At 41.5% G+C, this 24,419-nt stretch overlaps 6 protein-coding genes across 7 annotated transcripts; 1 reads left to right on the forward strand and 5 right to left on the reverse strand.

Moving 5' to 3' along the window:
• Positions 1-579: 579 nt before the first annotated feature.
• On the reverse strand, positions 580-4,215 carry LOC108142409 (laminin subunit alpha-like). The gene is made up of 6 exons (XM_017266259.2): positions 3,823-4,215; positions 3,170-3,316; positions 2,403-3,027; positions 2,088-2,297; positions 1,597-2,010; positions 580-1,535 (listed from the first exon to the last, which is right to left on the reverse strand). Exons 1-6 carry the CDS (start codon positions 4,027-4,029, stop codon positions 835-837), a joined length of 2,304 nt encoding a protein of 767 aa, XP_017121748.1. The 5' UTR covers positions 4,030-4,215; the 3' UTR covers positions 580-834.
• A 2,183-nt stretch (positions 4,216-6,398) lies between these two features.
• On the forward strand, positions 6,399-6,774 carry LOC108142334. The gene is made up of 2 exons (XM_017266088.2): positions 6,399-6,497; positions 6,565-6,774. The coding sequence occupies exons 1-2, from the start codon at positions 6,464-6,466 to the stop codon at positions 6,651-6,653; spliced, it is 123 nt and encodes a 40-aa protein (XP_017121577.1). The 5' UTR covers positions 6,399-6,463; the 3' UTR covers positions 6,654-6,774.
• Positions 6,775-8,309: 1,535 nt separating this feature from the next.
• On the reverse strand, positions 8,310-8,839 carry LOC108142319. The gene is made up of 2 exons (XM_017266072.2): positions 8,752-8,839; positions 8,310-8,691 (listed from the first exon to the last, which is right to left on the reverse strand). The coding sequence occupies exons 1-2, from the start codon at positions 8,810-8,812 to the stop codon at positions 8,414-8,416; spliced, it is 339 nt and encodes a 112-aa protein (XP_017121561.1). The 5' UTR covers positions 8,813-8,839; the 3' UTR covers positions 8,310-8,413.
• A 148-nt stretch (positions 8,840-8,987) lies between these two features.
• On the reverse strand, positions 8,988-10,525 carry LOC108142227. 2 transcript variants are annotated; one of them, XM_017265946.2, is made up of 4 exons: positions 10,423-10,513; positions 10,202-10,366; positions 9,333-9,949; positions 8,988-9,257 (listed from the first exon to the last, which is right to left on the reverse strand). In XM_017265946.2, the coding sequence occupies exons 3-4, from the start codon at positions 9,382-9,384 to the stop codon at positions 9,088-9,090; spliced, it is 222 nt and encodes a 73-aa protein (XP_017121435.1). In that variant the 5' UTR covers positions 9,385-9,949; positions 10,202-10,366; positions 10,423-10,513; the 3' UTR covers positions 8,988-9,087. The 2 variants fall into 2 exon arrangements, with proteins under 2 accessions (XP_017121435.1, XP_017121434.1); XM_017265945.2 differs by lacking the exon at positions 8,988-9,257 and having other exon boundaries at positions 9,742-9,949; positions 10,423-10,525.
• Positions 10,526-10,611: 86 nt separating this feature from the next.
• Positions 10,612-11,203, reverse strand: LOC108142229. The gene is made up of 3 exons (XM_017265947.2): positions 11,111-11,203; positions 10,884-11,051; positions 10,612-10,825 (listed from the first exon to the last, which is right to left on the reverse strand). The coding sequence occupies exons 1-3, from the start codon at positions 11,142-11,144 to the stop codon at positions 10,719-10,721; spliced, it is 309 nt and encodes a 102-aa protein (XP_017121436.1). The 5' UTR covers positions 11,145-11,203; the 3' UTR covers positions 10,612-10,718.
• Positions 11,204-11,883: 680 nt separating this feature from the next.
• Positions 11,884-24,301, reverse strand: LOC108142180. Its single transcript, XM_017265865.2, has 21 exons — positions 24,203-24,301; positions 23,570-23,889; positions 23,016-23,261; positions 22,774-22,945; positions 22,331-22,645; positions 21,817-22,273; positions 21,661-21,761; positions 21,209-21,596; positions 20,441-21,149; positions 20,087-20,383; positions 19,480-19,846; positions 18,871-19,422; positions 17,538-17,866; positions 16,574-16,819; positions 16,348-16,519; positions 14,686-15,570; positions 13,785-14,626; positions 13,162-13,722; positions 12,718-13,099; positions 12,298-12,654; positions 11,884-12,225 (listed from the first exon to the last, which is right to left on the reverse strand). Exons 2-21 carry the CDS (start codon positions 23,869-23,871, stop codon positions 12,025-12,027), a joined length of 7,881 nt encoding a protein of 2,626 aa, XP_017121354.1. The 5' UTR covers positions 23,872-23,889; positions 24,203-24,301; the 3' UTR covers positions 11,884-12,024.
• Between the last annotated feature and the right edge of the window lie 118 nt (positions 24,302-24,419).

A 24,419-nucleotide genomic window follows, 5' to 3' on the forward strand; every position in this document is an offset into this window, starting at 1 on the left:
TCCTCGAGACCCCAAAATGTTGACTTCCGATCGGCTTTTCTCGGCTGCCTTCGGTTGTTCTCGTCTTCGGCTGTTTATATAACTGAGAGAACGATTGGGGTTTGCTCTCGACATACATATGTACACTTCTATTTCTCTGGTTATTTGTTGTGTGTTTGCCGGCCGGCTCGCAATCGTAACAAAATAAGATAAAGAAAAAAATTGGTTTGTTGCATATTTCTCACTGCAAATGCAATGAATAATTAAAAAAGTGAATTATGCATATACCTAATACTCCACGTAGTAAATGTAATGGGCGCTAACTTTGATTGTTGATAAATTAAACTCACATCCATCCAGTAATAATTATGTATAGGTAAGCGTTATAATGATAAGAAGAAGGGGCCAAAAATAATCATTACTATTCTCACTTTTTTAACAAAAAATAGTCTCGCGCTTACATATAATATTAGCAAAATAAATGAAGCTATATTGTCTGCAACGATCATGATTTCGTAATTGTTGATTAAGGAAAGTTGTTTTAGAGCTTACAAATCTAGAGCACTCATTAAAAATAATCACATCGGCATTGGATGTTGGTTCTCGTCTATAACATTTATTATGGTTATATGCTTATAGTGCCTACTAACAAATATGGGACATGCCTTTTTGCTAAAGAATTATTGGCTTAAATTTTCCAGCCTTCTCAATGGCTTGTCAATTTTGTTTGTTTTATATCTGTTCCATCGTTGTCCGTTGCTTTATTTGTTGGAAACCTAAGAATTTTTTTCAGCAGTTTTTCGTAGTTTTGGTTTAATTAAACCAATGGTCCTACTGTCGTAACCGACCTTATCGCTAGTTAAGCGGGCAGAAACCATGCCATATATCACCAAAGACCATTTCAGGCGTAATATTTAACATCCTCTGGTTGACACTAACATTGCTGATGCATCCCTTGAAGCCTTTTTTTTGTCCACTGATGCCCGGCAGCCTTGGAAAGTTCAAGTGTCCTCCCAAGAACAACGGACGGTTTGTCTTTGTAATCTTGGATCCTTCGCCGCCCACGCCCGGATAGGAACTTATAAAGTCCACGGCTATATTGATCACAAACTGGGACTTAATAGCCTGGACGTTGCGTGTCTTTCCATCGCAAAAGCTTTCGTTGTTGGGCAGCTTATAGTTGGTCGTCACAATGTTCTTCAGATCGGTCTTCACGGTGAAGAACAGGGTGTTGTCCACCAGCTCGAGGATGGCATAGGAGCTCTTGCCGTGCACGGAGAAGAGCAGACCGTTGGGGTCCCTCGGTCGGAAATCAAAGCTGATTTTCATTTCAGTGCCGACATTGAAGTGTTCGAAGAGTTTGACATACGCCTTCTGGTTGTTGAAGAACAGCCCTCTCTTCAGCGAACAGTTACAAGACGTGCATATTGGATAGTTTAAGAACCCTGGTAAGCATTGGTCGCATTTTGGGCCACCGAAGCCCTCGCGGCAGATGCACTGGCCAGATTGCTTGTTGCAGATTTCTGACTCTGTGCCCTGGTCGTCGCAGTCGCAATCTATAAAGGAGGGAATGGATTCCGGATTAATTACTTTTTGATAATAAATCTTATATCTTACGTGAGCAGGTGGGGTAGTTGAAGTATCCGTGCTTGCAGCGCTCGCAGTTGTGGCCACCGAAGTTTGTGAGACACTTGCACTCGCCAGTGGTCATGTTGCAGTCGTTGGAGATCGAGCCGATCTTGTTGCACTCGCAGGCCTTGCACTCGGGGAATCCGTAGTATCCCTCGGCGCACTGCTTACAGTAGGCACCCGCGAAGTTGATCTTGCAAGGACATTGCTGTCCGCTCGCCGCTTCGCAATGGTATCCGTTGGTTCCGTTCAAGTTGCACTCGCACTCCCGGCAGTTCGGGTATCCGTAGTATCCGTAGGCACACGAGTCGCAGCTCGGCGGCTGGAAGGCGGCACGGCACTCACAGTTTCCGGTTTCCTGCTCGCAGTGTCCGGTGGAGAAGAAGAAGTCACATTGGCAGGCTGGTTAGGTAAGAAAGCAATGGTAAATATGAATATTTGGATGTCAAAACTCCAATATATTTAAAAGTGGCACTTACGACTGCAAACATCAGTCTCGTTCCAGTGCTTTCCTTTGGGTCGGTAGTACTTCGGCTTGCACTTGTTGCAGTTGATTCCCACGGTGTTGTGCTGACAGTTCTGGCAAACGCCACCTCCATCGTAGTGTCCGTGAATGTCCAGGGAGAGTTCCTTGCGGTTCACTTCCTCATCGTACTTGCACTCGTTGCTGTGGCCATGGCAGTTGCAAGCTGAAGAGAAGGGTAATGTTTAATTCGGGAATTTATAATTGAACTTTTTCTTATCAGCTTTTTACAGAAATTAATTAAATTGTCTGCTCAATGAAAATAACTCACGTTCGCAGTTGAAGGGTCGGGCATTGGTGTTCTGCCGCCATTTCTTCTGCTCGAATCCTGGGCAGCATTCGTTGCAATTTATGCCGCACGTGTGGTGTTGGCAGCGGCAGGCGAGGATGCGCAGAGGACTCTTCGGGTCCTCGACGTCGCAGGCCTCGGCGTGGCCGTTGCAAATACACCTACCTCCAATGGAGATATCTTTGATCGAGTAAAAATAGTGACGTAACACCGTGGGATCCTGTCCAGTCACGAACCTCAGATGTCCCAAAAGATTCTTTGTGCGCAACAGCCGGATCCTGACGTTGGTGGCACGGGTCCATTCCTGGAGCACAGTTGAGTTAAAGTAGTTGGTGGAGCTGGGACGCTCGTTCAGCAGCATCACGGGAATTTCTCCATTCTCCAGGGGGACAATCTTTGAGTATTCCGTGGTGCAAATGACGTCGTCATCGCGGGTGATTGGCTTGTAGGTGTCCTTGCCAAAGTAGGTCTCGCAATTGGCGGGAGTGTCGGAAAAGTGCTGCCAAGGGGTCCAGGTTTTGCCATAATCCGTGGACTTTTCCAGAGTCCAGATACCCGGACGAGGAGAGTTGCCCATCCGAATGAACAAATAGGCCACATGGAATTCCTGTCAACAGTATGCATTAAAGAAGTTGACATTATATTTTATATGGTCAGCTTAGAGTTGTTATCATCAAAACTCAACACTACGTTATTACTTTGTAATTAAACCAACAATACCATCAACAACTAAAAAAAAAATAATGCACCTGCTCAAAACTGATGGTCATATTGACTTCATTGAATTTTATTCCCCTGGACAACGGAGGACTCTGCCACCAGGAATCGGTTCCATCTATCGCGTTCAGTGGAGGATGACTTTTCGCCGGTACATTAGTATCACAGAAATCACAGACCTGAAAAATGCAGTACTCACTTAAAAAAACTCTTATAAAAACTTATACATTTTCTGAAGTAAAATAATGAACAGAACAATTTTTCATACCGTAATGCCTGTCTAATGAATTGTTATTTGGAAAGTGGGAGCAAGTAAGTATGTATGTGTTGACCGTTGATGCACTATAAGCAGTACAAACAAGTGGCAAAACAAATGCAGATAGAATATGTTTAAGTGCAAACTTACAATTTAAAATATAAAAGCCATACGACTTTTAAATCAATTTCATATTTCTAAAGTGAATTATAGTTTATTATTGCTATTTATATAATTTGTAGTGTGGCAAATAACAAATTTGATAGGGGAATTTAATAGAGAACTCATTTCAAACCAAATATCAAATAATTTCTATGAGCTCTCGTTTGGAATAGGTTTGGATTTTGTAAGGACTTAAATTTAATTGAAAAGATTGCTGTTGCACCACGGTATAAAATTGCTTGGGTATTAACAAAAACGATTTGGCACCGAGTGGTCGATGTATTCGGACTCCGCATTGACTCCCACTGATCTGCAGTATAGCTCGGGTCCTTCCGTATCCTGGCCACAAGTGGCCGTGGCATAGATCCTTCGGCCGGTGGCCAGATTGAAATACGGCGGCGTTAGTTCCGCCTGGCAATAGGAGATCAATAGGATCAGTAGCAGGATACCAATGGAAACCACTTTTAAACCCATTATACTGGGTGTTTACACACGCTGCGATAACGACAGTACTTCCCCTTGATCCGAGGTTCCGGTTCTATCGCAGTTTTTCACGGATCACTAATATATTTCACTTTCTTATCTGCAGGTCACTTTCTTCACTGTTTCGCTTCGTATTCCTTGGGGGAGCTCATCCCACCGCACTGGATGGCTCTTCACGAGCTACTGATGAAACTGCAGCGAAAAGTTTTCCTCGAGACCCGACAAGATTAATTCTCGATCCGACCGATCGGCTTTTCTCGGCTGCCTTCGGTTGTTCTCGTCTTCGGCTTTTATACAGCTGAGAGAACGATAATCATTCTTATTTTGTTTTGCTTACTTCGGCTTTTATACAGCTGAAAGAACAATAATCTTTCTTATTTTGTTTTGTTACCTCCACTTCGCTTATCCGGCTTTTTGTTGTTCGTCCCATTCGCCGGCCGGCTGGAAATCTGGGAATCGGAACCAAACAAATCAGAAAACCGGTACGATGATTTCAAGAAACGTTGTGGAATTGGGGTTTTTATCAGATCTTAGCAGAAGTAAAAAAAAGATACGATTACACCTAAGAAAAATTTTAGAAAAAAATTTGTCTTTTAATCACCATTATACACACGTCCCACAATTCGTGTAAATCAATGCATACTTACTGGCCTTGTTATTTAATTATTTTTTTTTTATTTTAATTTGACAGTTCATAAGTATAAATATTTTTTGTGATTGTTAATTTCTTTTGCACTTGTGCTGCAGTCTTTAGGCAGGCATAAATAATTAATTTAATTCGGTTCGTGTTTATTTTAATAAAGCATTTAAAAACTAACTTATTTAAATGATTTTCTATTAACGCTTTGCTAAGGTCACGTTTCGTTTAACCAGATGTGTAACAAAATTGTAAATAAATATTGATAAATGGATGTACGCGCCTGAAGCGAAGGCAAAAACTACTTAGATCGCTTCCAACCAAACCCGCTCAGGCCTGACCAAATCGAAAAAAAAACTAGAGTATAGTAAAGAATACGAGCACCAAAAATTGCAACTCGCAGCTCAGTTCAACCTACGATCGCAAAAAAACCTGAAGTTTATTGCTATAACGATTAAATGAGCCAAATGCAGAAACTTGCTAGCAGCAGCCACTATTGAAAATCACGATCATAGCTAAATATTGTGCAAAATTCATGACCAAAGCGCAGACAGCGCTGCAAACTTCTCAGCAGCAATTTTTTGATGGGGCTTTTCGATTTCTCGACTTTTGGGCTAACTGTATTTGTTGTACTGAAACTCGTTTTCCGCCGTTTGCAATGACATAAGTAATTGCATTGATAAAGACTGCGGCGAGTGTCAGAGTGGCCTGTTCTTTTTTATTTTTGGCCTCAATTGCTGCGCCTGCGCAGCAGCTTCTCATGGCTGCATGTAAACGAGTTCTGATGACGTAATCCGCATCGCTCAGTTTTGCGCCTTTGCCTTATGCAATGCACGCAAATGAACATTGCCGAAAAATTAATGGATATATGCGCTTGTAACAAAATGAGGAAAAAATCTGCAGATTGCAACACTAACAAGAAGTTCTCGATTTAGCTTTAGATTTAGCACAGATTTAGCAGCTGCACAGTGGGACACATGGGTAAAAGAAAACTTTATTTTTTGATATATAGCAAATTTTTCGCAAAAAAAAGGTAATTATTTTTCAATGTCAATAATGTTAATCAATGTTTTACGTCAACTAAATAAAACTCTAGTTTTTTTCTGAACCGTATGATAAATAAGTTGGATACAGTTTCGAATTTTATGATCAGAGTAAATAATTAGAATTCAAAATTAAAATGTCTTTTGTTATCTCAATTAATTAAATACAAAACTCTAACTTTCAATTTTCAGTGTAAGCAAAAAGTGCTTGCACTTTGCGAAAAGTTCAGAAATATAATAAACAAAAAAGTAGCATGCTTAATTGACACCTGCTTGTTAAAAATAAAATGTAAATACTCACTTTTTAAAAAAATAATAAACAGCGATTGCAATAAAAGGCAAATAACTTGATGCACAGTGGAGAGGAAATAATCAGTAACTAATAAAAATATAAAATAAAACAGCTTGGGCTAATGCAAATTGAAACCAATGATTTCCACAGTCTGGCCCACAACTTGTCGTAATTTACCTAAAGATCCTAACATAAGGTTTTCGTTGGCTATGGCAATATTTCAATTTGTGTTGATGTGCTAATTAGCCCATAAAAACCTCAGCCCCTCTGAGTGGCCAGTTAATTTGCTCCACTGTGCCTTCGCTGTCGACGTCGACGACGCAGTTTCCGCTCACCAAACGTTTTCACTTATTCGCGATTGCATGCGCGGATCGGCGTTCAATTTGGTTCTAAGTCTCGTCGCGTGTGCATGGGCGCAGTTCTTAGAGTTCTCGAGATTATCTACGGATCGCCATGGTGCTGCTGAGAGTGATCAAGTATCTAGTGGGTTAGTTCGAGTGAACTGTCCAGGTGTTGTTTAAAGCCTGTTATTTCATCACTATCTTTCCTTGAAGGCTGCGTGGTGCGCGTCTGCAACGAGTTGTCCCAGAATATGTGTTCGCTGAACAAAATGTTCAAGTACCATTTGCTGGAGGTCAGCTAGAGATCCTAGGAACCGGAGAAAACGCCTCCTAACATGTATATAGATTTCTGCCCCTGTCGAGCGAGTTCGTTGCTCAAGTCTTTTGTTATGTGATTCAATAAAACGTATTCCACCCACTCAACCACTGTGTTTATAACGGGCTCTGTTGTAGAATGGCAACTCTAACCTTGAGAGGTTTGCGCAACCTCAACACACAACAAAATGAAAGTTCCAGTCATTACTGAAATTGATATACCACGTCTTAAATTTCAATTATAAAATGTATAATTAGTATATATTGATTTATTTATTTTTTGATAAATCAAAAGCAACTTGTTCACAATTAAATATATTTTTCTTCTGTGTAGCCAAAATAAATCCGCGGACAGCAGCTTCAATTTCAAGTTGACTTCGGGGCCTAATCACTCGTTCGGAACCAAGCCGTCGTTCTAAAGAATTACACACTAGAATTAAATAGCGCTGAGCCTTGGATTTTCCCCACGAAAAGAAATCCCAGCCAGCGCGTTGAAAGTATCTCCGGCAAGGTCTTGTTATGACTGATTGTCCAAATAAGCCAATATTTACAATTAAAGCCGGCTAAACAATGCTCGAACAAGTTTGCACAGAAAAAGAAAATAAATACAACTAAAACAAAGCGAATGAAGGCAACATAATTAGCATTCGCCGTCTCGCGACTCTCGTGTCGTCACACATAAGCGTCTTAGCAAGTGAAAAAATAAAACGAATTTCTCGAATTAAGTAGTGAAAAAATCCCCGACACCATAAGAGGGCTTGGTCGATAGAGACGTCATTCCTTTTACGCTCAACACCTCTGTTCATTCATTAATATGATTAAATTCAGCTCACAACGTGTTATTACAAAGATGGGTCAACTCCAATGTTCAGTTAGTTCGTAGACGTCACTAGAGGAAGTTGGGCTTAGGATCGTTTTGGTAGCAGATGCGTGATTTTATGACGTCGTAATTGGGGCTTACATTTTCCTATAAATATCTCTCTTAACTTTATGGCCATATTCACACGTTTTTTTATACTCTAAGAGACACGTTTGGCCAGAGAGATAAAAAAGAGAAGCAGATAAACAAAATATATGAATTTATAGCCTAAATCTTGTCTGAATTTGATTAACTGGCCCTGTTTAAATTCTTATTAAATTTTTTTAATAGAATATCGTGTTCTAGTTGTGTCTGCGTAAGAGAAAGTTTATAAAATTAATGGTAAAAACACAAGATATTGTAGAAAAATTAAAGAGCTGTGTACGTTTTAAAAAGAATAATATTCAATTAAATGTTTTTTCGTTTAATAAAATCACTAACTTTTAGTTTTATAAAATTAAAACTTTACAATATTTAAAAATTGCAAAATGAATTTTAAAAATAATTTAATTTGTAAGTATTTCAGTTGCGTTCGATGGACTCTTTCTGTTTTTCCAAGCAGTACAAATTTATGGACTTAACCTAAAAAATTAAGATTTCGAATTTTTTATTTTCAAAATTGATGTAGACGAAATTAGTTTTTTTTCCGTTAGTTATTAAAAAAAGTAAATAAAATGAATTAAAAGACAGAGAAATTTGTCGCTTTTTGGTTTTTTTTATTAAATATACTCGAAATAAATAAAATAAGTCTTGGCTAGGACGCAGATTCAATTCCTTTAGGAAGTTTATTACTAGATCTTTTAACTTTATTTACAACTACAACATTTGGCAAACGAAATCACGAGACTTGTCTTGTAAACTCTATGTCCAGCAGTAATAGACTACGTTTTACTGATCCCTTACCAAGGATCTGCCAAGGTTGATGACACTGCTGACAAAGCCGAGCATGGAGGTGATCATGGAGTGGGCGTGCTTGGAGCTTTCCGTGGTTTCACCCTTATCGCTTCTACTGGGTCTGGCCACCTCTTTCCGACTTCCCGCCGGCGATTCACCGCTGTTAAAAAGACGATCCAACCTGAGGATGGGCTTTTTGAACCACTCTCCGCTGATCTCGTTGAGCCGTTCATCATCCTCCCGGCTAAATCTATCGAATGGCAGGGCGTTGACTTTAAAGAAAATCCAGTTAGTTGGAAACTATTATTAAAGAAGACAATTCAGAGACTTACTTGTCTGCATGATCACACAACCGATAAGGAAAAGCAGAATCATTTTGCTTTCTGAGGTCATTTCGCTCGTACTTTTCGCAGCCAAAAGAGATTGATAACTGACTGAATCGAATGCCAGAGAGTTCAAATTTATAGACGCCGCCCCGACGGCGGATGTCGTCTCGCATTCTACGTGATGGAATGGAAAGTAACAATGCGCACGTTTCACCAAAGTAATTGCTTTATTTTACGCTTGTACAATTCGCCTAAGCTTAGAACTACATAGCCATAACCCTGAATGCGACATAAAAAGTGGCACTGTGAATGGAACACAAATCGATTGCAGTTGGCTTGGGATTAGCCTTTTGAGTGCGGACTTTGGGGTCTGGGTGGAAGCCGATCGTAGGCACTATCCATTTCGGCATCGGCATCTCGTTCATCCGGCACAGGCGGTGTTTGTCGATACCGCTCCTCCAGTTCCTGCCGCGAAAGTTCCAAACGCGCCATTCCGGCACTCCAACCGATCGCTGCAAAGGTATGTACATATGGGTAATTGCATTTGGTTGATATTCCCAGAGATTGGTATTTTAAATTTCACTAACCGCAGATCACGAGCAGACATATCAGATAGAACTTAAGCGACCCACTGCTCATGGCTGTGCCTGGAATTGATTCGTTCGATGGACATCAACTGACAACCGAAATTCGGATGGGTCCACTTTTTATATATGCACATGGGGCCGGACTGGAGCTCTCTGCCGATTGGCGATGGAGGAGGAGGCCAATGGCTGCGGCGCCGCGGCCAGAGATTATGCAAAGCACCCGTCGAAGACCCAAAAATAACTCAAAAAGCGCAAAAAAAAGCCAGTGTGAAAAAAAATCGACAGAAATCGTATAAAAAGGCCCGAGGCGTCGTTCTGTCTCATTGAGTGCGAAAAAACGCTGGCGGCAATCGGTTGCCCCCTACCGGTCTTTGACGTAGTCGTCGGCGTCTGGCACGTGAACGGACCGTTGCGCGATGATTGATTATTTATTATTATTATTGAAATGCTACCTAATTAAGTTACACATGTGTCGTTGGCGATCAATTGAGTTGGCTGAGTCGTCACTCACTCACCCTCACCCTCTTGGCCAAAGAAGAGCGTCCAGCGTTCGTAGGGTGGCTCTTCGCACAACCAACCTTCCATGCCGCAATACTCGTTGCTGTAGTCGGTGAATTCTGTAAGAAAGAGGGTTCCCCTAATTTGTTATTAAATAGCAAAAAGGTTGGCTTTATGTTTTATTTTTGGTGGTTTTTAACTATCAGATCTAATATCTACTTGTATTTTGTATTTTGATAATTTATTTATTTATTTATTATTATTTATTTATATTTTGATAAAAATATGTAGCCATGAAGTCAATTTAATACTACTTAATTTTGCGTTTTGTAATAATATTTTTAAAGGATAAGTAAAGATTATGAACTTACGTAAATTACGATTAAGACAGCCGGCGATCGCCATGTGACAACTTGACTTAAATTTTCTTATGCAATTTTCAGTCTCATCCAAAATACAAACTTCCATTAATTCGCTTACATTACCGCAAATTTTTTCTGAGGGACATTTAGGATTTGGTGTACCTTTGGTTATAACTATATAATACAACCATAATTATTAACATTCATCTTATTTAAGTCAAAAATATTACTTTTTTTACTTAAGCTAAAGAACAGCAAACACAAGAGCTTCATAACAGTCTCAATTTCAATGAATCCAGAAAAGACTTTTTTTTCATTGTAAGGCATTTTCATTTTTGTTTAAAGAAATTAAAGCTTGAAATTACCGCTTAGCTGTACTTACTTTCCGCTTCAAAGGTAAATAAATTATACACCAGTTGTGCTGAACAAAACTTAGTAATTTTTTGTTTAGTATTTGTTTCATTAATCAAGCGACAGTCATAAGCACATTTCCCACATATTTGTTTAAACTACCATTAGTTGTTTTCTAATTGGTTTCATTGCCAAAGAAAATGGTCCAGCGCTCGTATGTGGATGATTTTTCGCAGAAATACGATTCCATTGAGCAATACACCTCACTGTAGTCTGTTAAATCTGAAATGTTGTAATATGATTAACATTCCCGCAAAAAGTAAAAAATAATACGACTCACTTTTTCCCTTATGGCAGGCTGCAATATCCAAATGACACTTGGAAAGATATTTTTGAATACAACCTTGTTCTTCATCCAATCCGCAAATGGCGTTTGACTCATCTACCTTACCACAATCAGCCTCCACTGGGCATGATTTTGAAGGAATATTTGCCGCATAAGTGCATGCTATTTTCAGGAAAGGACTCCTTTTAAAGGGTATTACTTTTCAAATGGAAATTACTTACCCAAACAGATTAGGCAAATGGTAACTGCGTTCATCTGGTTATTTGGGAACCTTCTGCGGCTAAATTCTAAGTCGCAATGCGGCAAACAATAAATATTGCTTTTCACAATCTAATCTAGATAATGCTTACTATCTAGCCTTATCACAAGTTAAAGCAATAGAGAGCAAAACTTTTGTCACATATTTTCATTTTTTAGAGATAAGATAAAAAGCAATTCAAAAGCGAAATACTACAAGTTTAATTAAGATAAGTCAGCGGGAAACGTCATCTTAAGTTTCTTATAATAATTGATCTTTTTTCCGATTTAGTTTTCCAAAAGTAAGTTCACTTAAAATCGAAAAATGAATAAATATATACACATACAAATTTGTTTGTTTGTTTATTTTAAACAAAACTCTCACTGCTTACACTATTGGCACCAACGACATTCCTTTTTTTTGCCAAATTATTCCTTACGGACCAAAAATGCACGTTAAGAGATTCATGGTTCCGGAATATTTGCATTTTAATTTAACCGATTTACTGCTTTATAACTTCCCAAGACGATTGCCAATGCTTTAAATTTATGCATATTTGTTATCCTTATTTAATGTTGACATACATAAAAATCATCATTATTCCAAATAAAGGGTAGCAATTGGAATGTTCCTTCGATTTTGGGATCTTAAGGGATGGTCTAATGATTCTTCGTTTCATGTAATCAAAATTGAAAAAGCAAAGTATAATATTTGTACTTCCCTTAGTAGTAAAAGTAACAGGAAATCCGCCAAGGGTTCGCTTGTTTATTAAATTTATTTAACAACTATTCCTAACGTTCTATTGATTGAAGCCAACAGCAGTGTGGTTTGTGACTTAACTAAGAGCGAAGAATTATTTACTGCATACTTCCGTGCTTTGATGCCATTGAAGTCTTTTCAAGAGGCTTTCGTCTGACTGCGATACAGCTTGGAATAAATGCCATTTTTGGCCAGAAGTTGAGCATGCGTTCCCTGCTCTATTATCCTTCCGGCTTGCATTACACAAATTAAATTGGCATTTTGGATGGTGGAAAGGCGATGGGCTATAACAATACACGTGCGACCAGAACACGCCGAGTCTAAGGCTTGCTGGACCACCTGAAATAAGATTAACAAAACCAAAATTGAAGACATCATATAAAACTATTATAAATAACATTCGAAACTCACCCTTTCACTTTGGAAATCCAATGCAGAGGTAGCTTCATCTAGCAGTAGGATCTTGGGATTCCTCACCATGGCCCGGGCAATGGCAATCCGTTGCTTTTGTCCGCCGGAAAGTTGGGTTCCCTTGGATCCCAACACCGTATCGTATTGGGCAGGCAGGGACATTATGAACTCATGGGCATTGGCCATCTTGGCAGCCTCAATAATCTGCTGCATAGGCACTTGGCGCGTTGTGTCCCCATAACCAATATTATCGGCAATGGACTTCTCAAAGAGCGAAGGTTCCTGTGAAACGATTCCCAGTCGACGACGTAGAGTTTTCAGGTTCATATCGTGGTGAACACTCTCCTGATCTATGAGCTGCAAATAATAGTTTAGGTAAAGTTTTAGAATCTGTTTCAAAACTGGGCTTCAAATACTTACAATCTTTCCCTCACCGGGATCGTAGTATCGCATCAATAGCTGAATACAAGTGGATTTTCCGGATCCAGAGGCACCGACCAAGGCCACCGTCTGACCTTGCACTATATCCAGATTGAAGTTTTGCAGGACCTTGAGGTTCGGCCTTGAGGGGTAGGAGAAGTTAAGACCTCGAAAGCTGACACCCTGTTGGACCACATTGGTCTTGTAGGCAGATCCATTTCCATTTTGCTGGATCTCTAAGGACTCGGGCGATTGAATCTGTGGCTTGCGATCAATGATCTCGTACATGCGATTTGCAGAGAGGAGAGCCGCATTGAAGGCCGGAGTAAAGGCCAGAGATTGGGCCAGGATGAACAGGCCATAAAGCATCGTGTTGGATATCCTAGCAAATGAAATATTATATTAATTGTTTTATAGAAACATCAGTCTTGTGTTTGCACCCACTTCATAATAGTCTCGAATTTGATTTTGCCATCGGCACACATGTGCCCTCCATAGGTCAAGGTCACTGCATAGCCAAAGAACATGAGGGATTTCCCCAGGGAATTCACCAGTCCTCGCCATTTTAGTCTACTGAGGATCTGCACACGATATCGCTCCAACTCCTTGTCGAATATCTTTATCAGTTCCTCCTCCCGCCGAAGTCCTGCCACTGTCCGAATTTGCGTAATGGTTTCGGTGGCAATGCGACTCGTCTCCTCCAGCACAACCTTCTCCTTCAGAGCGGACTTCTCCCCAAATCGAGCTTCGAACACAATGGCGGCTATCATGAAGGGCGAGGTGCTCAAGCAGATTAGGGCCAATTCCCAGGAGTAGGGAAAGGCAATGGACACACTGCAGACGAAGTTGGTTAAAGCTTGAATAATGTTGCTCAGTGGAAAACCAATGGCGCCCTGGACACTGGCCGCATCGCCAGATAGGCGGGCAGACAAAGCTCCGATACTGTTCTCCTTGCGATCGAACCAACCCATTTCCTGGTGCATGATGGAACTGAAGGTCTTAGAGCTGTACACAAAAATGGAGTTTCAATAAAATGATAGGGAAAGAATTACCATTTTAGGACCCACCGCATGCGCATGGTTAGCCACACTCCAGCCAAATTAAAGAAAAACGTTTGGATAAAGCACACCACGCCTGCTGCAATGCCAATGACCAGAGAAGTAATGGCCATGCTGGCGCTCTGGTCGAGAACCTCTTCATCCGTAGGTTTGGCCAACGAACCGTATAGTTCCGCTAGGATGATATAAAACACCGGCATGGTCAATCCATAGAGACCAGCACAAATGGCGCCAATGATGAGGAAACTCCATTCGGGTCGGGCCCAACCCAAAACGCGGAAAAAAGTACGGATATAGTTTCCAGATGAATGTTCCGGCTCCTCTATTTCCTGATTGAATGTGGGGTTGGCCAGACCATTTAGGTTTTTCATCTGGAAGTCGGCATTCTTCTCCAGCGACACAATGGAGGTGCGGGGACCCAATTGACACTGTTCAACTTCGTAGGACATCTTTCTCTCCTTGTTATCGGCCTCTGCTTCCAGTTCGTTGAGCAGTTCCTCAGCGGAATCGTCATACGAATGCACGGTGATCATTTTATGGTAGAATCCCTCCAGCTTCATCAGTTCCTCGTGGGTGCCCTGCTCCACGGCTTTGCCATTTTCAATATAAACAATCCGATGTGCGTGTCTGATGGCGGATAATCGATGGGACACCACCAAGGTGGTTCTACCCTTACAGGCTTTGTCCAAAGCGGCTTGGACCAGCTTTTCAGCGTGGTAGTCCAAGGCAGAGGTGGCCTCATCCAGCAGCAGAATTTTAGGCTGCTGGATCAGAGCCCTGGCGATGGCTATTCGCTGACGCTGACCTCCAGAAAGCTGAACGCCCTTTTCGCTTATATCCGTGTCATAACCCTAAAATTGGAAGGCCATTTAATACTATATCCTTGGTTTCATAATTCACAAAACAATACCTTATGCAAGGCTATGATAAAGTCATGAGCATTGGCAGCTTTAGCGGAATCTTCGACTTCCTTTTGTGTGGCCTCTGGTTTTCCATGACGAATATTCTCCCCGATGGTTCCTTGAAAGAGCACCGGTTCCTGGCCAACCACGGCAATGTTCGACCGCAGCCAGTTTAGGTTGTACTTGCGGACATCCTCGCCATCCAAAATAACTTGTCCGAAAACAGGATCGTAAAATCGCTGCAGCAGCTGTAAGCAGGTGGACTTGCCACAGCCCGATGGACCCACCAAGGCCACAGTTTGACCTTCTTCAACTACCACATTGAGACCCCGCAGCACAATCACATCCTCTCTGGCGGGATAGCGGAAGAAAACGTCCCGGAACTCAACGGTCCCCTTCAGACCATAGTTGAGAATTTTCCCCGCCTTGGAGAGCGGATCGATCCGGGAAGTACGATCGATGACCTCCAGTATTGCCGATGCCGATCCTCGAGCCATCGCAAAGGTCTCCAGAAATGGAGAAGTGCGTGATATTTGATTGGCACTCACGATTATACCCGATATCACGATCATTACTACGGCTGGGGTGTATTCCCTCTCGTCAATGGGAATACTTGGATCCCGGTAAAAGAGGATCAAATTAGCTCCGTACCAAAAAGATCCGGCACCCGTAATGAACATCATGGCCTTCGTCATCGTGTCACTTAGCCCTGAGAAGACTCCTTTCCACTTTCCCGCCCTGAGAGCAGGTTTCAGGAGGGTATCGTAACGCACGGACTCCGTTCGCTCCCCACCAAATGCCACCACAGTCCGGATGGCTCCGATCACCTCCTCCACCACCGAGCTGGCCCGCACATAGGAACTCTGCTCTTGGCCCGTGAGTTTTCCTTGGTACTGTAAATTAAATGGGATAAATATACGCTATATTTAATACACATTTTAAAGATAATATTTTGTTTTGAGAAACAAAATTAAAATTATATTTAAAATAATGTAGCTAAATTAATGTAACTGGAATGTTTAGGCTTAATTTGGATCTCATAGACTTGGTACAATATGCTATTTTCCAAAATACAACTAAAAAAGTTTATTTATAAAATTTTTAATATTTAAGATTTAATTTACTAAGTGTTAATATTGTGTTAATGAAATCAACATTTTGACCTTTGAATTATAATTATATCAAAATATTTTACAATTAAAAATCTTTGTTCATTAAAAATTTGTTTATAATTATTATTGTATAATAATACAATATGCTATTTTTACAAACAGAATTACAAAAGATTAAACTACAAAATAAATAATTTAATATAAAACAAATTTTAAAAAATTACTTAAGTGTTAATGTTGCAGAGAAGCTATAAATCCAAATAAAAGCTTAATTAAAACCCTTATATTAAATATTAATTCTCTGGTAATCAATTACAGAATATATTCGAATCTATTCTCTCTCGACTCTCGAAAATCTCTGTTTTCAATGAGATAGACAAGTACTATTCTATTTTCGGAAATCTATTTTCAGATTAAGCAAAAACAATTTCATGTTCATTTAAAGCTTATAGGAAAATTATGGTGTTCTAGGAAAAGTTTTATAAATTTTGCGTTAGCGTTTTTTCGTTAGCATTTTTTTTAAATCTTAATATTAAATATTCTTTTAGCTAAACTTACATGAGCCACAGCTGAGTTCACAAATAAGGTAAGGGGTATATACAACACTATGGCCAGAGCCAGTTTCCAACCGTAGATAAATGATAAAACCACACTGATTATGACCTCGCATATGATGTCCACATAGTGACCCAGATTTTCGGCTATGCCGTTGCGTATTTTTTCCATGTTGCTGAGGGAAAGTCAGGAAATTAAATATCCGCTCTTAGTACTTGGCTTTACTCACTCAGTAATGCGGACGGCAAAGTTTTGGTCCTTGGCCATGTCATGCCATCCGATCTCCTGCCTCAAAGTGGCCTTGAAGAATTCTCTCCGCATGCGGATTGTGAGTTTTAGGGCCAATCTATTGAAGGCATCCACATAGTAAACTCCAGAGAAAAACATGAGTAGAGTATTTAGGGTCATGAGAATGCCGAAGGACACGCTGTCCTTTCGCAGCTCCTGCATGTTTTCATCATAAGTGGCATTTGTGCTGGAAAATAGTTATGAAAAAGGAAATCGATTTTATAAATAATCCTGAATCCATTATAGCACAAAATTATTGTTCTTCATCTTTGCACGCTCCTAATATTTTTTTGCAAACAAAAAAGAAACAAAAATTTCTTTATTTTAACAGTTTATAATTAATTACGGCGATGCATAATATTTGAAATGAACACGTTATTATTTTTGATAACTTATAAATATTTTTACTTATATTTTCTTTTCTAAATTATTTATTTTTTATATTTCTTAAAGGGCTTAGTTTTTACAGCTTCTAATTTTTTTTGTATTTCTTTTACCACGGCGTCCTTGAATTTCTGGCATTGTTTTAACCCGCTTTGTTTTAGTGCAAAAGTTTTTATTTTAAACAATGTTATTTAATCGAAACAATGCAGAATTTAGTGTACCGAAAACACGTCCGTTCGCTATGAAAGAGAACGAAGAATTGATTCATCCTCTCTCAAGAAGCCTTAACAATAGTTTCTTTAAGTCTAAAAATAGTTTTCTTGTGAAATCAGTCATGATATTAGGGAACGTTAATTTAAGTAAAGCTATGTAAATGGTTCCAAAAATTGTAAGTTCAGTTTAATTGACCTGCGAAAGAGTAATGTGAACAAATTACCTTACAAGTTTCGGCTATGAAAAAATTTGGTTTAATACCTTAGGGGTCAACTTGTAATTATTTTAAATTTTATTTTGATACCTACAGTATCTTTCCACCTCCGAATAGGGACAATCCGATGGTCACCGAACTGGTTCCCTGGCCCAGGGTTCTATCGATGAACATGGCCACCAGTTCGCTGTAGACCACAACGGCGATGGGATATACCAGGGATTGGAGCAGTGCGGCCACGAAAGCAGACAGGAACAGGACATAATCCCATCCGGCTATGTATCGGAAGAGCTGCCAATAGCTGATCATGGGCTGGGCCTTCTCCTTGGACTTGCCTTTCTTCTGGTCCTCCGCCAAGGTCTCATCCCCATCAATGGGAACGTCATCGCGGGTCGCCGTCTCCGTTAACGTCATCTTTGCGAACTATCGACTATACACTCCAAATTCATTGACCGGTGGGGTCAATTAATAGTTAAGAAAGCGCGCGCAAGTGCGGAGCGAAACCAAAAATCGAAACGCCCGCAGTTCGTTTGCACTGGCAATCCGCCCGATGGATATAACGATGGTTTCGAATGGGTTCTTGGCTCTGGCTAATTAACTCCCTCTCCGGAGATTGCGGCACTGCCGATGAGCCTGATCTGGATCTGGCTGGGATCGTATTTAGCTTTAATTGTTTTGCATTCCGCGGTTCCACAATGACATTGACTGCCAATGCCTGCCTGATTTTTTATATACGATGCTATCCGGAGCGAAATGTTCCGCGTCTGTTCCGTTGCGACTGCACAAAGCGACTGGTGGGTCTGTCGGCTGTGGCGTCAGTTTTCTACAAATTTGGTTTCTATTAAAGTTCAAATAGGCGGGCGATGGATGGTGGATCTGTCGTTGGGAACCCCTTATGGTCTTTTATTAATATCAATTGAATTGATTTTACTCAAGGTTCGACAATGACTGGTGGAAAGTCTTAGACCATCTTTCCCCCAACAAGGTAGGCACCCATCTATCGCGGAAATGGGTCAGCTAAAACACGCCAATTTGGCGTAATTTGCATTCCAGACTGTTAAACTTATGATCTTCACTGTTTAATTGAAAACGGTTATCATGATGATACTGATACGCAAATGCAAGATTGTTTGCCATTGACAATGAATATTAGCAGCGGTCGTGTGGGTGGCTGGCGTTCTAGACATTGTCACAAAGATTGCTCTCTTATCAGTCAGATAAGTTTTGCGATGGATCTTACAACTTATACCGCTAATAATCATAAATTGTGCATATAAAGTTACCTTAAAAAACAGACTGGCTTATCTCCCCTAAATTAAAATAAACATGTTTATGGATAGAAAATAGGGTAAAAGTTTATTTAGTTTTTGGTGACAAGTGTATTTTGGTGTTTGGTGAAAGCTATAAAAATGTCTAATTAGTATTCAATGATCCTTTTGGGTCTTGTGCAGCTTGGCATAGATTCCGCCTTGGGAAATCAGTTGCATGTGGTTACCCTGCTCCACCACCTGACCATTTTGTATCACACAGATCACGTCTGCATTCTGGACGGTGGACAGACGATGGGCTATGACAATACAAGTGCGTCCGGAGCAGGCTGAATCCAAGGCTTGTTGAACCAACTGTTCGCTTTGCAAGTCCAGTGCTGAGGTGGCTTCATCGAGCAGCAGGATCTTGGGATTCCTCACCAGCGCCCGGGCAATGGCAATTCGCTGCTTCTGACCGCCGGACAATTGAGTACCTCTGGCTCCCATCCGGGTATCATAGCCATTGGGCAGTGAAATGATGAAGCTGTGAGCATTGGCACTCTTGGCTGCAGCAATGATCTCCGCCATGGAAACCGATCGACGGTTGTCGCCGTAGGCTATATTCTCCGCTATGGAGCGTTCAAATAGAGTCGGCTCTTGGGAAACTATTCCCAGTCTGTTCCTAACTCCTTCGAGGGTCAGATCTTGCTGGATATCATCGTGATCTATGTGCTGAGTAGAGAGAAAATTGGTTTGAATTTTTCATTAATTTCCCGATAAACTACTTACTATACTGCCCTCATCTGGATCGTAGTATCGCTGCAACAGCTGCACACAGGTGGACTTTCCGCAGCCGGAATGACCCACCAAGGCCACCGTTTGACCCTTGAGAACCTCCAAGTCCAAGCCATTAAGAATCTTGGCATCAGGTCGTGTAGGGTACCGGAATTCAATACCCCGATATCGAACGCCCTCAAAAAGATTTAATTGTTTGGCGAGCGTGTTTTTGATAGTGCCCATGGGTGATTGGATCTTTGGTTTTCGATCCAGTATCTGGAAGAGGCGATGACCTGCGATCAAGGCAGCGGAGAAGGCAGGGGTAAAGGCCAGAGATTGCGCAAGCATCATTGAGCCATACAACAAGGTTTCCGACACCCTAAAATGAAATATTAAAAATGGTTATTTTGACTACCTTAAATTGTGTTAAACGAAAAAAACAAAGTATTATTTCATATTTAGATTTATCATACTTAAAACTAGACCGTGATAACGATATATTACCCATATTAACTGATTTCCTCTGTTAGCTCCTTAAGACTTGATAAATATAATTACATTTCAACCCTTATTTGATCCTTATTAGGTACAATATTGGGATCTCCTTTCCAATCCTTACTTGATAATATCCTGGAAGGGGAGCTGACCCTCGGACACCAGAACTCCTCCGTAACAGAGCGCCACGGCATAAGCGAAGAATGCCGATGCCTGCATGGTGGAGTTAAGAACTCCTCGCCACCTCAGCTTTTGGCGGATGAGTATCTCCACCCTCTGAATCTCCTCTGTGTACTCCCGGATAACATCGGCCTCCCTTCTCAGCCCGGCAACAGTGCGTATGTTCGTTATGGATTCGGTGGCTATGCGACAAGCTTCCTCAATCACCTGCTTTTCCCGCACAATAGCATTGGACATCATTCTGAAAAGACAGCGGCAGTTATCAAATGGACAAGAAACTTCTAGAATCACAACCCACTTTGCTTCCAGGATGACAGATCCAATGATAATGGGACAGTTGGCCAAACACAACAAAGCCAATTTCCAGTTGTAGTACATGGCAACGCTGACACTCGAGATGAAGTTGGACAGCGCCTGGATCATTCCGCTCAAGGGGTATCCTATGGCTCCCTGGACTCCAACTGCCTCGCCAGACAAGCGAGCGGATAAAGCTCCCACCGAGTTGTTCTCATCGTCGAAAAAGCCCACCTCCTGAGTCACCATTGCCTTAAAGGTCATCGCTCGCATCCTAGTGGTCAGCCAAACGCCCGCATAGTTAAACAAATAAGTCTGCAGGAAGCAGACCAATCCAGTCAAGAAAGCGAGTCCCAAACAGGCCCAGGACAGAACAGCAGTGCGACGTAGCGCATCTTCCGGATCCTGTTCAGCCAGGGCTGCATAGAATTCACCAAATATGATCGCGAAAGCCGGATACAAAAAACCGACGGCGACGGCGCTTATGGTTCCAAGGATCAGGTAGCACCACTCTGGTCGAGCAAGTTTCAGAATTCGGGAGAAAGTGCGGAAAAAGTTGTGTTTTTCGGCGGGAGTTTCAACTATCTTGGCATTGGTGTCCTTGACAAGGGATTTGATGATAGTTTCGTCAAACTGGACGCTGTTTTTCTGGCCTTTCTCGAAGTTCAGAGGACTAGTCTCGAAGGATTTCTCAAAAAGAGCCAGACTTTTTCCTAGAAAAAGAAGAGTTAAAGTAATACTTAGGACTGTTTTGAGTCCCAAAAGTATTTACGTTTGGTCTCCTCAACGCTCTCCTCCTTCTCCAACTCGTCGGGCATTTTGATGTCGCCAGCATGAACCATGTTGTAGTAGGCACCCTCCAGAGCCATTAGGTCATCGTGGGAACCCTCCTCCAAAACCTTACCATCGTGGATAAAGACGATCTTGTCGGCGCCTCGAATGGCCGACAATCGATGCGAAACCACGATGGTTGTGCGACCTTTACTGGCCAAATCCAGAGCCTGTTGAACCTGTTTCTCGGATTGGTAGTCCAGTGCCGAGGTGGCCTCATCCAGAAGCAGGATCTTCGGGTTCTGAATCAAAGCTCTGGCGATGGCTATACGTTGCTTTTGACCTCCTGAGAGTTGGGAGCCCCGTTCACCAATCATGCTGCGATAACTCTATAAAATTGAACATTGTCTTTCATTTGTTGCACTTACAGATCAAAAAGATGCTGTTTCTTACCTCTGGCAGGTTTGTGATGAACTCATGGGCACCCGCTTGAGTGGCAGCCGCTTCGATTTCTTTCTGCGTGGCTCCTGGCTTACCATAACTAATGTTTTGGGCTGTCAACAAACCAAACGTATATGGCTTATAGTGCAACAATCTTAGTAAACCCACCTATAGTTCCGAAAAATAATACAGGTTCCTGACCCACCACGGCAATATTCGATCTAAGCCATTGAATATTGTATTTCCTGATGTCCAAGTCATCAAGCAGCACTGAACCAAAAACGGGATCGTAGAACCTCTGGAGCAACTGCACACAGGTGGACTTGCCACAGCCCGAAGAACCCACCAAGGCCACCGTTTGGCCCGCTCTGATCCTGATATTCAGGCCTCTGTGTACTATAACCTCTGGACGGGAGGGATATCGGAAGAAGACATCCTGGAACTCAACATCACCGCGAAGGCCGTAGTTCAGGAGTTTGCCATCTGTGGACAGCGGATCGATCTTGGAGGTCAGATCGATGACCTTGAACAGGTTGGTGGCACAGCCGCGGGCAGTGGCAAAGGACTCCAGAAAGGGGGCAGTTCTGGCTATGTTATCCGCACCCACAATTATGCCAAAAAAGGCCTTGGGAAAATAAAAATTTAGATATATGCCGGGATAATATAAATGTATATTTCTTACAATCATCAGAATGGCAGGTGTGTACTCCTTATCTTCCACATTTCGATCGTCGATGATGAGATTGACGCCATACCAAAAGGCTCCGGCGCAGGATAGATATAGCATCGACTTCAAAACCGCATCACTGACCCCCGAAAAGGCGCCTTTCCACTGACTTGCCTTTCGCGCTGGCACCAAGAAGTTCTCATAGCGCTGCACTTCGGACTTTTCTCCACCGAACGAGACCACAGTGCGTATGGCACTGAGAATTTCCTCTGCCAAATTGCCAGCGCCTGCATAGGATTCCTGTTCCCGGGCAGTTAGCTTTCCTTGGAACTTAAGAAATAAAGAAAACATTTTAGAAACTTTTCAAAATAGCATCGATTAATCTGTAAGAAATATATGGTTATCTACGTATTTGAATACCAGTTATTTATGACCAACATTTGATTAACAGTTCTCACCTTAGCCACATAATAATTGACCAGGATCACCAGAGGAATGTACGAACTCACAGCTAAGGTGAGTTTCCAACCGTAGCCAAATGAAATAGCCACGGTTATGATGAAGCCCACAACCAGGTACACAAAATGTCCCACCTTTTCTGAGATTCCGTCACGAATCTTTTCCACATCACTGGAGTATACAAAATATTCGATTATTTGGCTAACATTATTTCAAAGATAATGCTGCTTCAATTACTTACTCCACCATACTTTGGGTAAAGTTTTGTTTGCTGGCCAGGTCGTGCCAGCCGATGTCCTGGCGTATCACGGACGTAAAAAGCTTTATCCGCATCCGTGTGACCTGACGCAGGGCCACCATATTGAAAACATCCACGGAGAATATTCCGGATATAAACATCACCACAGAAGCTATGGTTAAAAGAATGCCATAAGATATGGAGTCATCATATAAAGCTTCGCTGTTTTCCTCCCGAGAGGCATTCGTTCTGGAATTAAAAAAAAAATTTAAAAGATACATTTAAAGAAGTTGCTTTAATATGACAATTTGTAGAATTTTATTGTCTAAAAACTTAAATGTTCAAGTTTAACTGCTACTAGTAACAACTATTTGATTATAATAAACATACATATACAAATCAATTGATCAGCTTAAAAATTCAATTTGCAAAATGTAGTTTGCAGTGGCCACGCTGCGTATGATTGATAAATGATAAAACCTAATCTTTGAATCTAATTCAATCAAAATAAATATATAAATTTAATTGATATCCATAAAATGATTATCACCACTTACAGTGTTTTACCACCTCCGAAAATAGGCAAGGCATGAACCTTTGAGCTGGTGCCAAACATCATGGCACGGTCCACCAGCATGGATGTGAACTCGCTGTAAATGATGACCACAGCGGGCAGGGTTAGGGCCTTGATGCAGCACATAATGAACCCGAAGAAGAGCCAGGCGATCTCTCCGTACGTGGAGAATCGGAAGAGCTTCAGGAAACTGATGGGCTCCGTGGTCTCCAGACCCTCGGCCGTGGGAGCCTCCTCCTGGGACTTTTCATCGCTGGTCGTGGTGGACGCCTCATCGCGCTCCATGACGGTGGATAGTCGACACTGGCGGAATGGCAATTAATAGAGCTTTATTTTTCAATGGACCATCGATCCGTGGTCAAGATTTCTTCACTCAAAGCGGGCACAAATTCGAACCAGACCAGACAAAAGGTTAATTCAATTAGGCAACACTTTGCGCTCGCATGCAAGTTTGTTTCTTTGGCCACATAGCTCTCATTGACCCGCGGGGTTAACGAGTAATAGAATATATATTATTGGGTACATTCCGGGGCCAAAAGAAGTGCATCTTTTTGAGTTACTCGTCTGCAGATTGAAATCGGTTCCTTCCATAGAAACTTTTTCGCTGGATATTTACCTTTTTATTGACACTTTTTGATTTATCCTTCAATTATTCGCACTTGTTCTCGATCGAAGATGAATATATTCCGCAGATCGTTACCGCTTGAGCGCCCAAGCGCAACTGACTGCCCATCTTCCACGAGCATCCATTTAAATTCGCTGCCTACATATATCACACCGTTGGGGTTCAAGTTCTAATTGATCTTTCTCTTGGGGTAGGTTCGAAGAGTCTC

This window comes from Drosophila elegans, unplaced genomic scaffold (genome assembly GCF_018152505.1).
Source record: "Drosophila elegans isolate 14027-0461.03 unplaced genomic scaffold, ASM1815250v1 contig_208, whole genome shotgun sequence".
Lineage (NCBI taxonomy): Eukaryota > Metazoa > Arthropoda > Insecta > Diptera > Drosophilidae > Drosophila > Drosophila elegans.

What these genes read in the sequence shown, in the direction of transcription:
- LOC108142409 (XM_017266259.2), bottom strand. Translation starts at nt 4,029, where the DNA reads ATGGGTTTAAAAGTGGTTTCCATTGGTATCCTGCTACTGATCCTATTG. An exon ending in CCGAATACATCGACCACTCG is followed by an intron (nt 3,317 to 3,822) that starts GTGCCAAATCGT and finishes TGCATTTTTCAG; the next exon opens with GTCTGTGATTTCTGTGATAC. An exon ending in CAACTACCCCACCTGCTCAC is followed by an intron (nt 1,536 to 1,596) that starts GTAAGATATAAG and finishes CCTCCTTTATAG; the next exon opens with ATTGCGACTGCGACGACCAG.
- LOC108142334 (XM_017266088.2), top strand. Translation starts at nt 6,464, where the DNA reads ATGGTGCTGCTGAGAGTGATCAAGTATCTAGTGG. An exon ending in AGTGATCAAGTATCTAGTGG is followed by an intron (nt 6,498 to 6,564) that starts GTTAGTTCGAGT and finishes CTTTCCTTGAAG; the next exon opens with GCTGCGTGGTGCGCGTCTGC.
- LOC108142319 (XM_017266072.2), bottom strand. Translation starts at nt 8,812, where the DNA reads ATGACCTCAGAAAGCAAAATGATTCTGCTTTTCCTTATCGGTTGTGTG. An exon ending in TTGTGTGATCATGCAGACAA is followed by an intron (nt 8,692 to 8,751) that starts GTAAGTCTCTGA and finishes TTTTCTTTAAAG; the next exon opens with TCAACGCCCTGCCATTCGAT.
- LOC108142227 (XM_017265945.2), bottom strand. Translation starts at nt 10,525, where the DNA reads ATGAAAATGCCTTACAATGAAAAAAAAGTCTTTTCTGGATTCATTGAA. An exon ending in CTTTAGCTTAAGTAAAAAAA is followed by an intron (nt 10,367 to 10,422) that starts GTAATATTTTTG and finishes TGTATTATATAG; the next exon opens with TTATAACCAAAGGTACACCA. An exon ending in CTGTCTTAATCGTAATTTAC is followed by an intron (nt 9,950 to 10,201) that starts GTAAGTTCATAA and finishes TCTTTCTTACAG; the next exon opens with AATTCACCGACTACAGCAAC.
- LOC108142229 (XM_017265947.2), bottom strand. Translation starts at nt 11,144, where the DNA reads ATGAACGCAGTTACCATTTGCCTAATCTGTTTGG. An exon ending in CATTTGCCTAATCTGTTTGG is followed by an intron (nt 11,052 to 11,110) that starts GTAAGTAATTTC and finishes TCCTGAAAATAG; the next exon opens with CATGCACTTATGCGGCAAAT. An exon ending in AGCCTGCCATAAGGGAAAAA is followed by an intron (nt 10,826 to 10,883) that starts GTGAGTCGTATT and finishes ACAACATTTCAG; the next exon opens with ATTTAACAGACTACAGTGAG.
- LOC108142180 (XM_017265865.2), bottom strand. Translation starts at nt 23,871, where the DNA reads ATGGAGCGCGATGAGGCGTCCACCACGACCAGCGATGAAAAGTCCCAG. An exon ending in TTCGGAGGTGGTAAAACACT is followed by an intron (nt 23,262 to 23,569) that starts GTAAGTGGTGAT and finishes TTTTAATTCCAG; the next exon opens with AACGAATGCCTCTCGGGAGG. An exon ending in CCCTTCCAGGATATTATCAA is followed by an intron (nt 19,847 to 20,086) that starts GTAAGGATTGGA and finishes ATTTCATTTTAG; the next exon opens with GGTGTCGGAAACCTTGTTGT.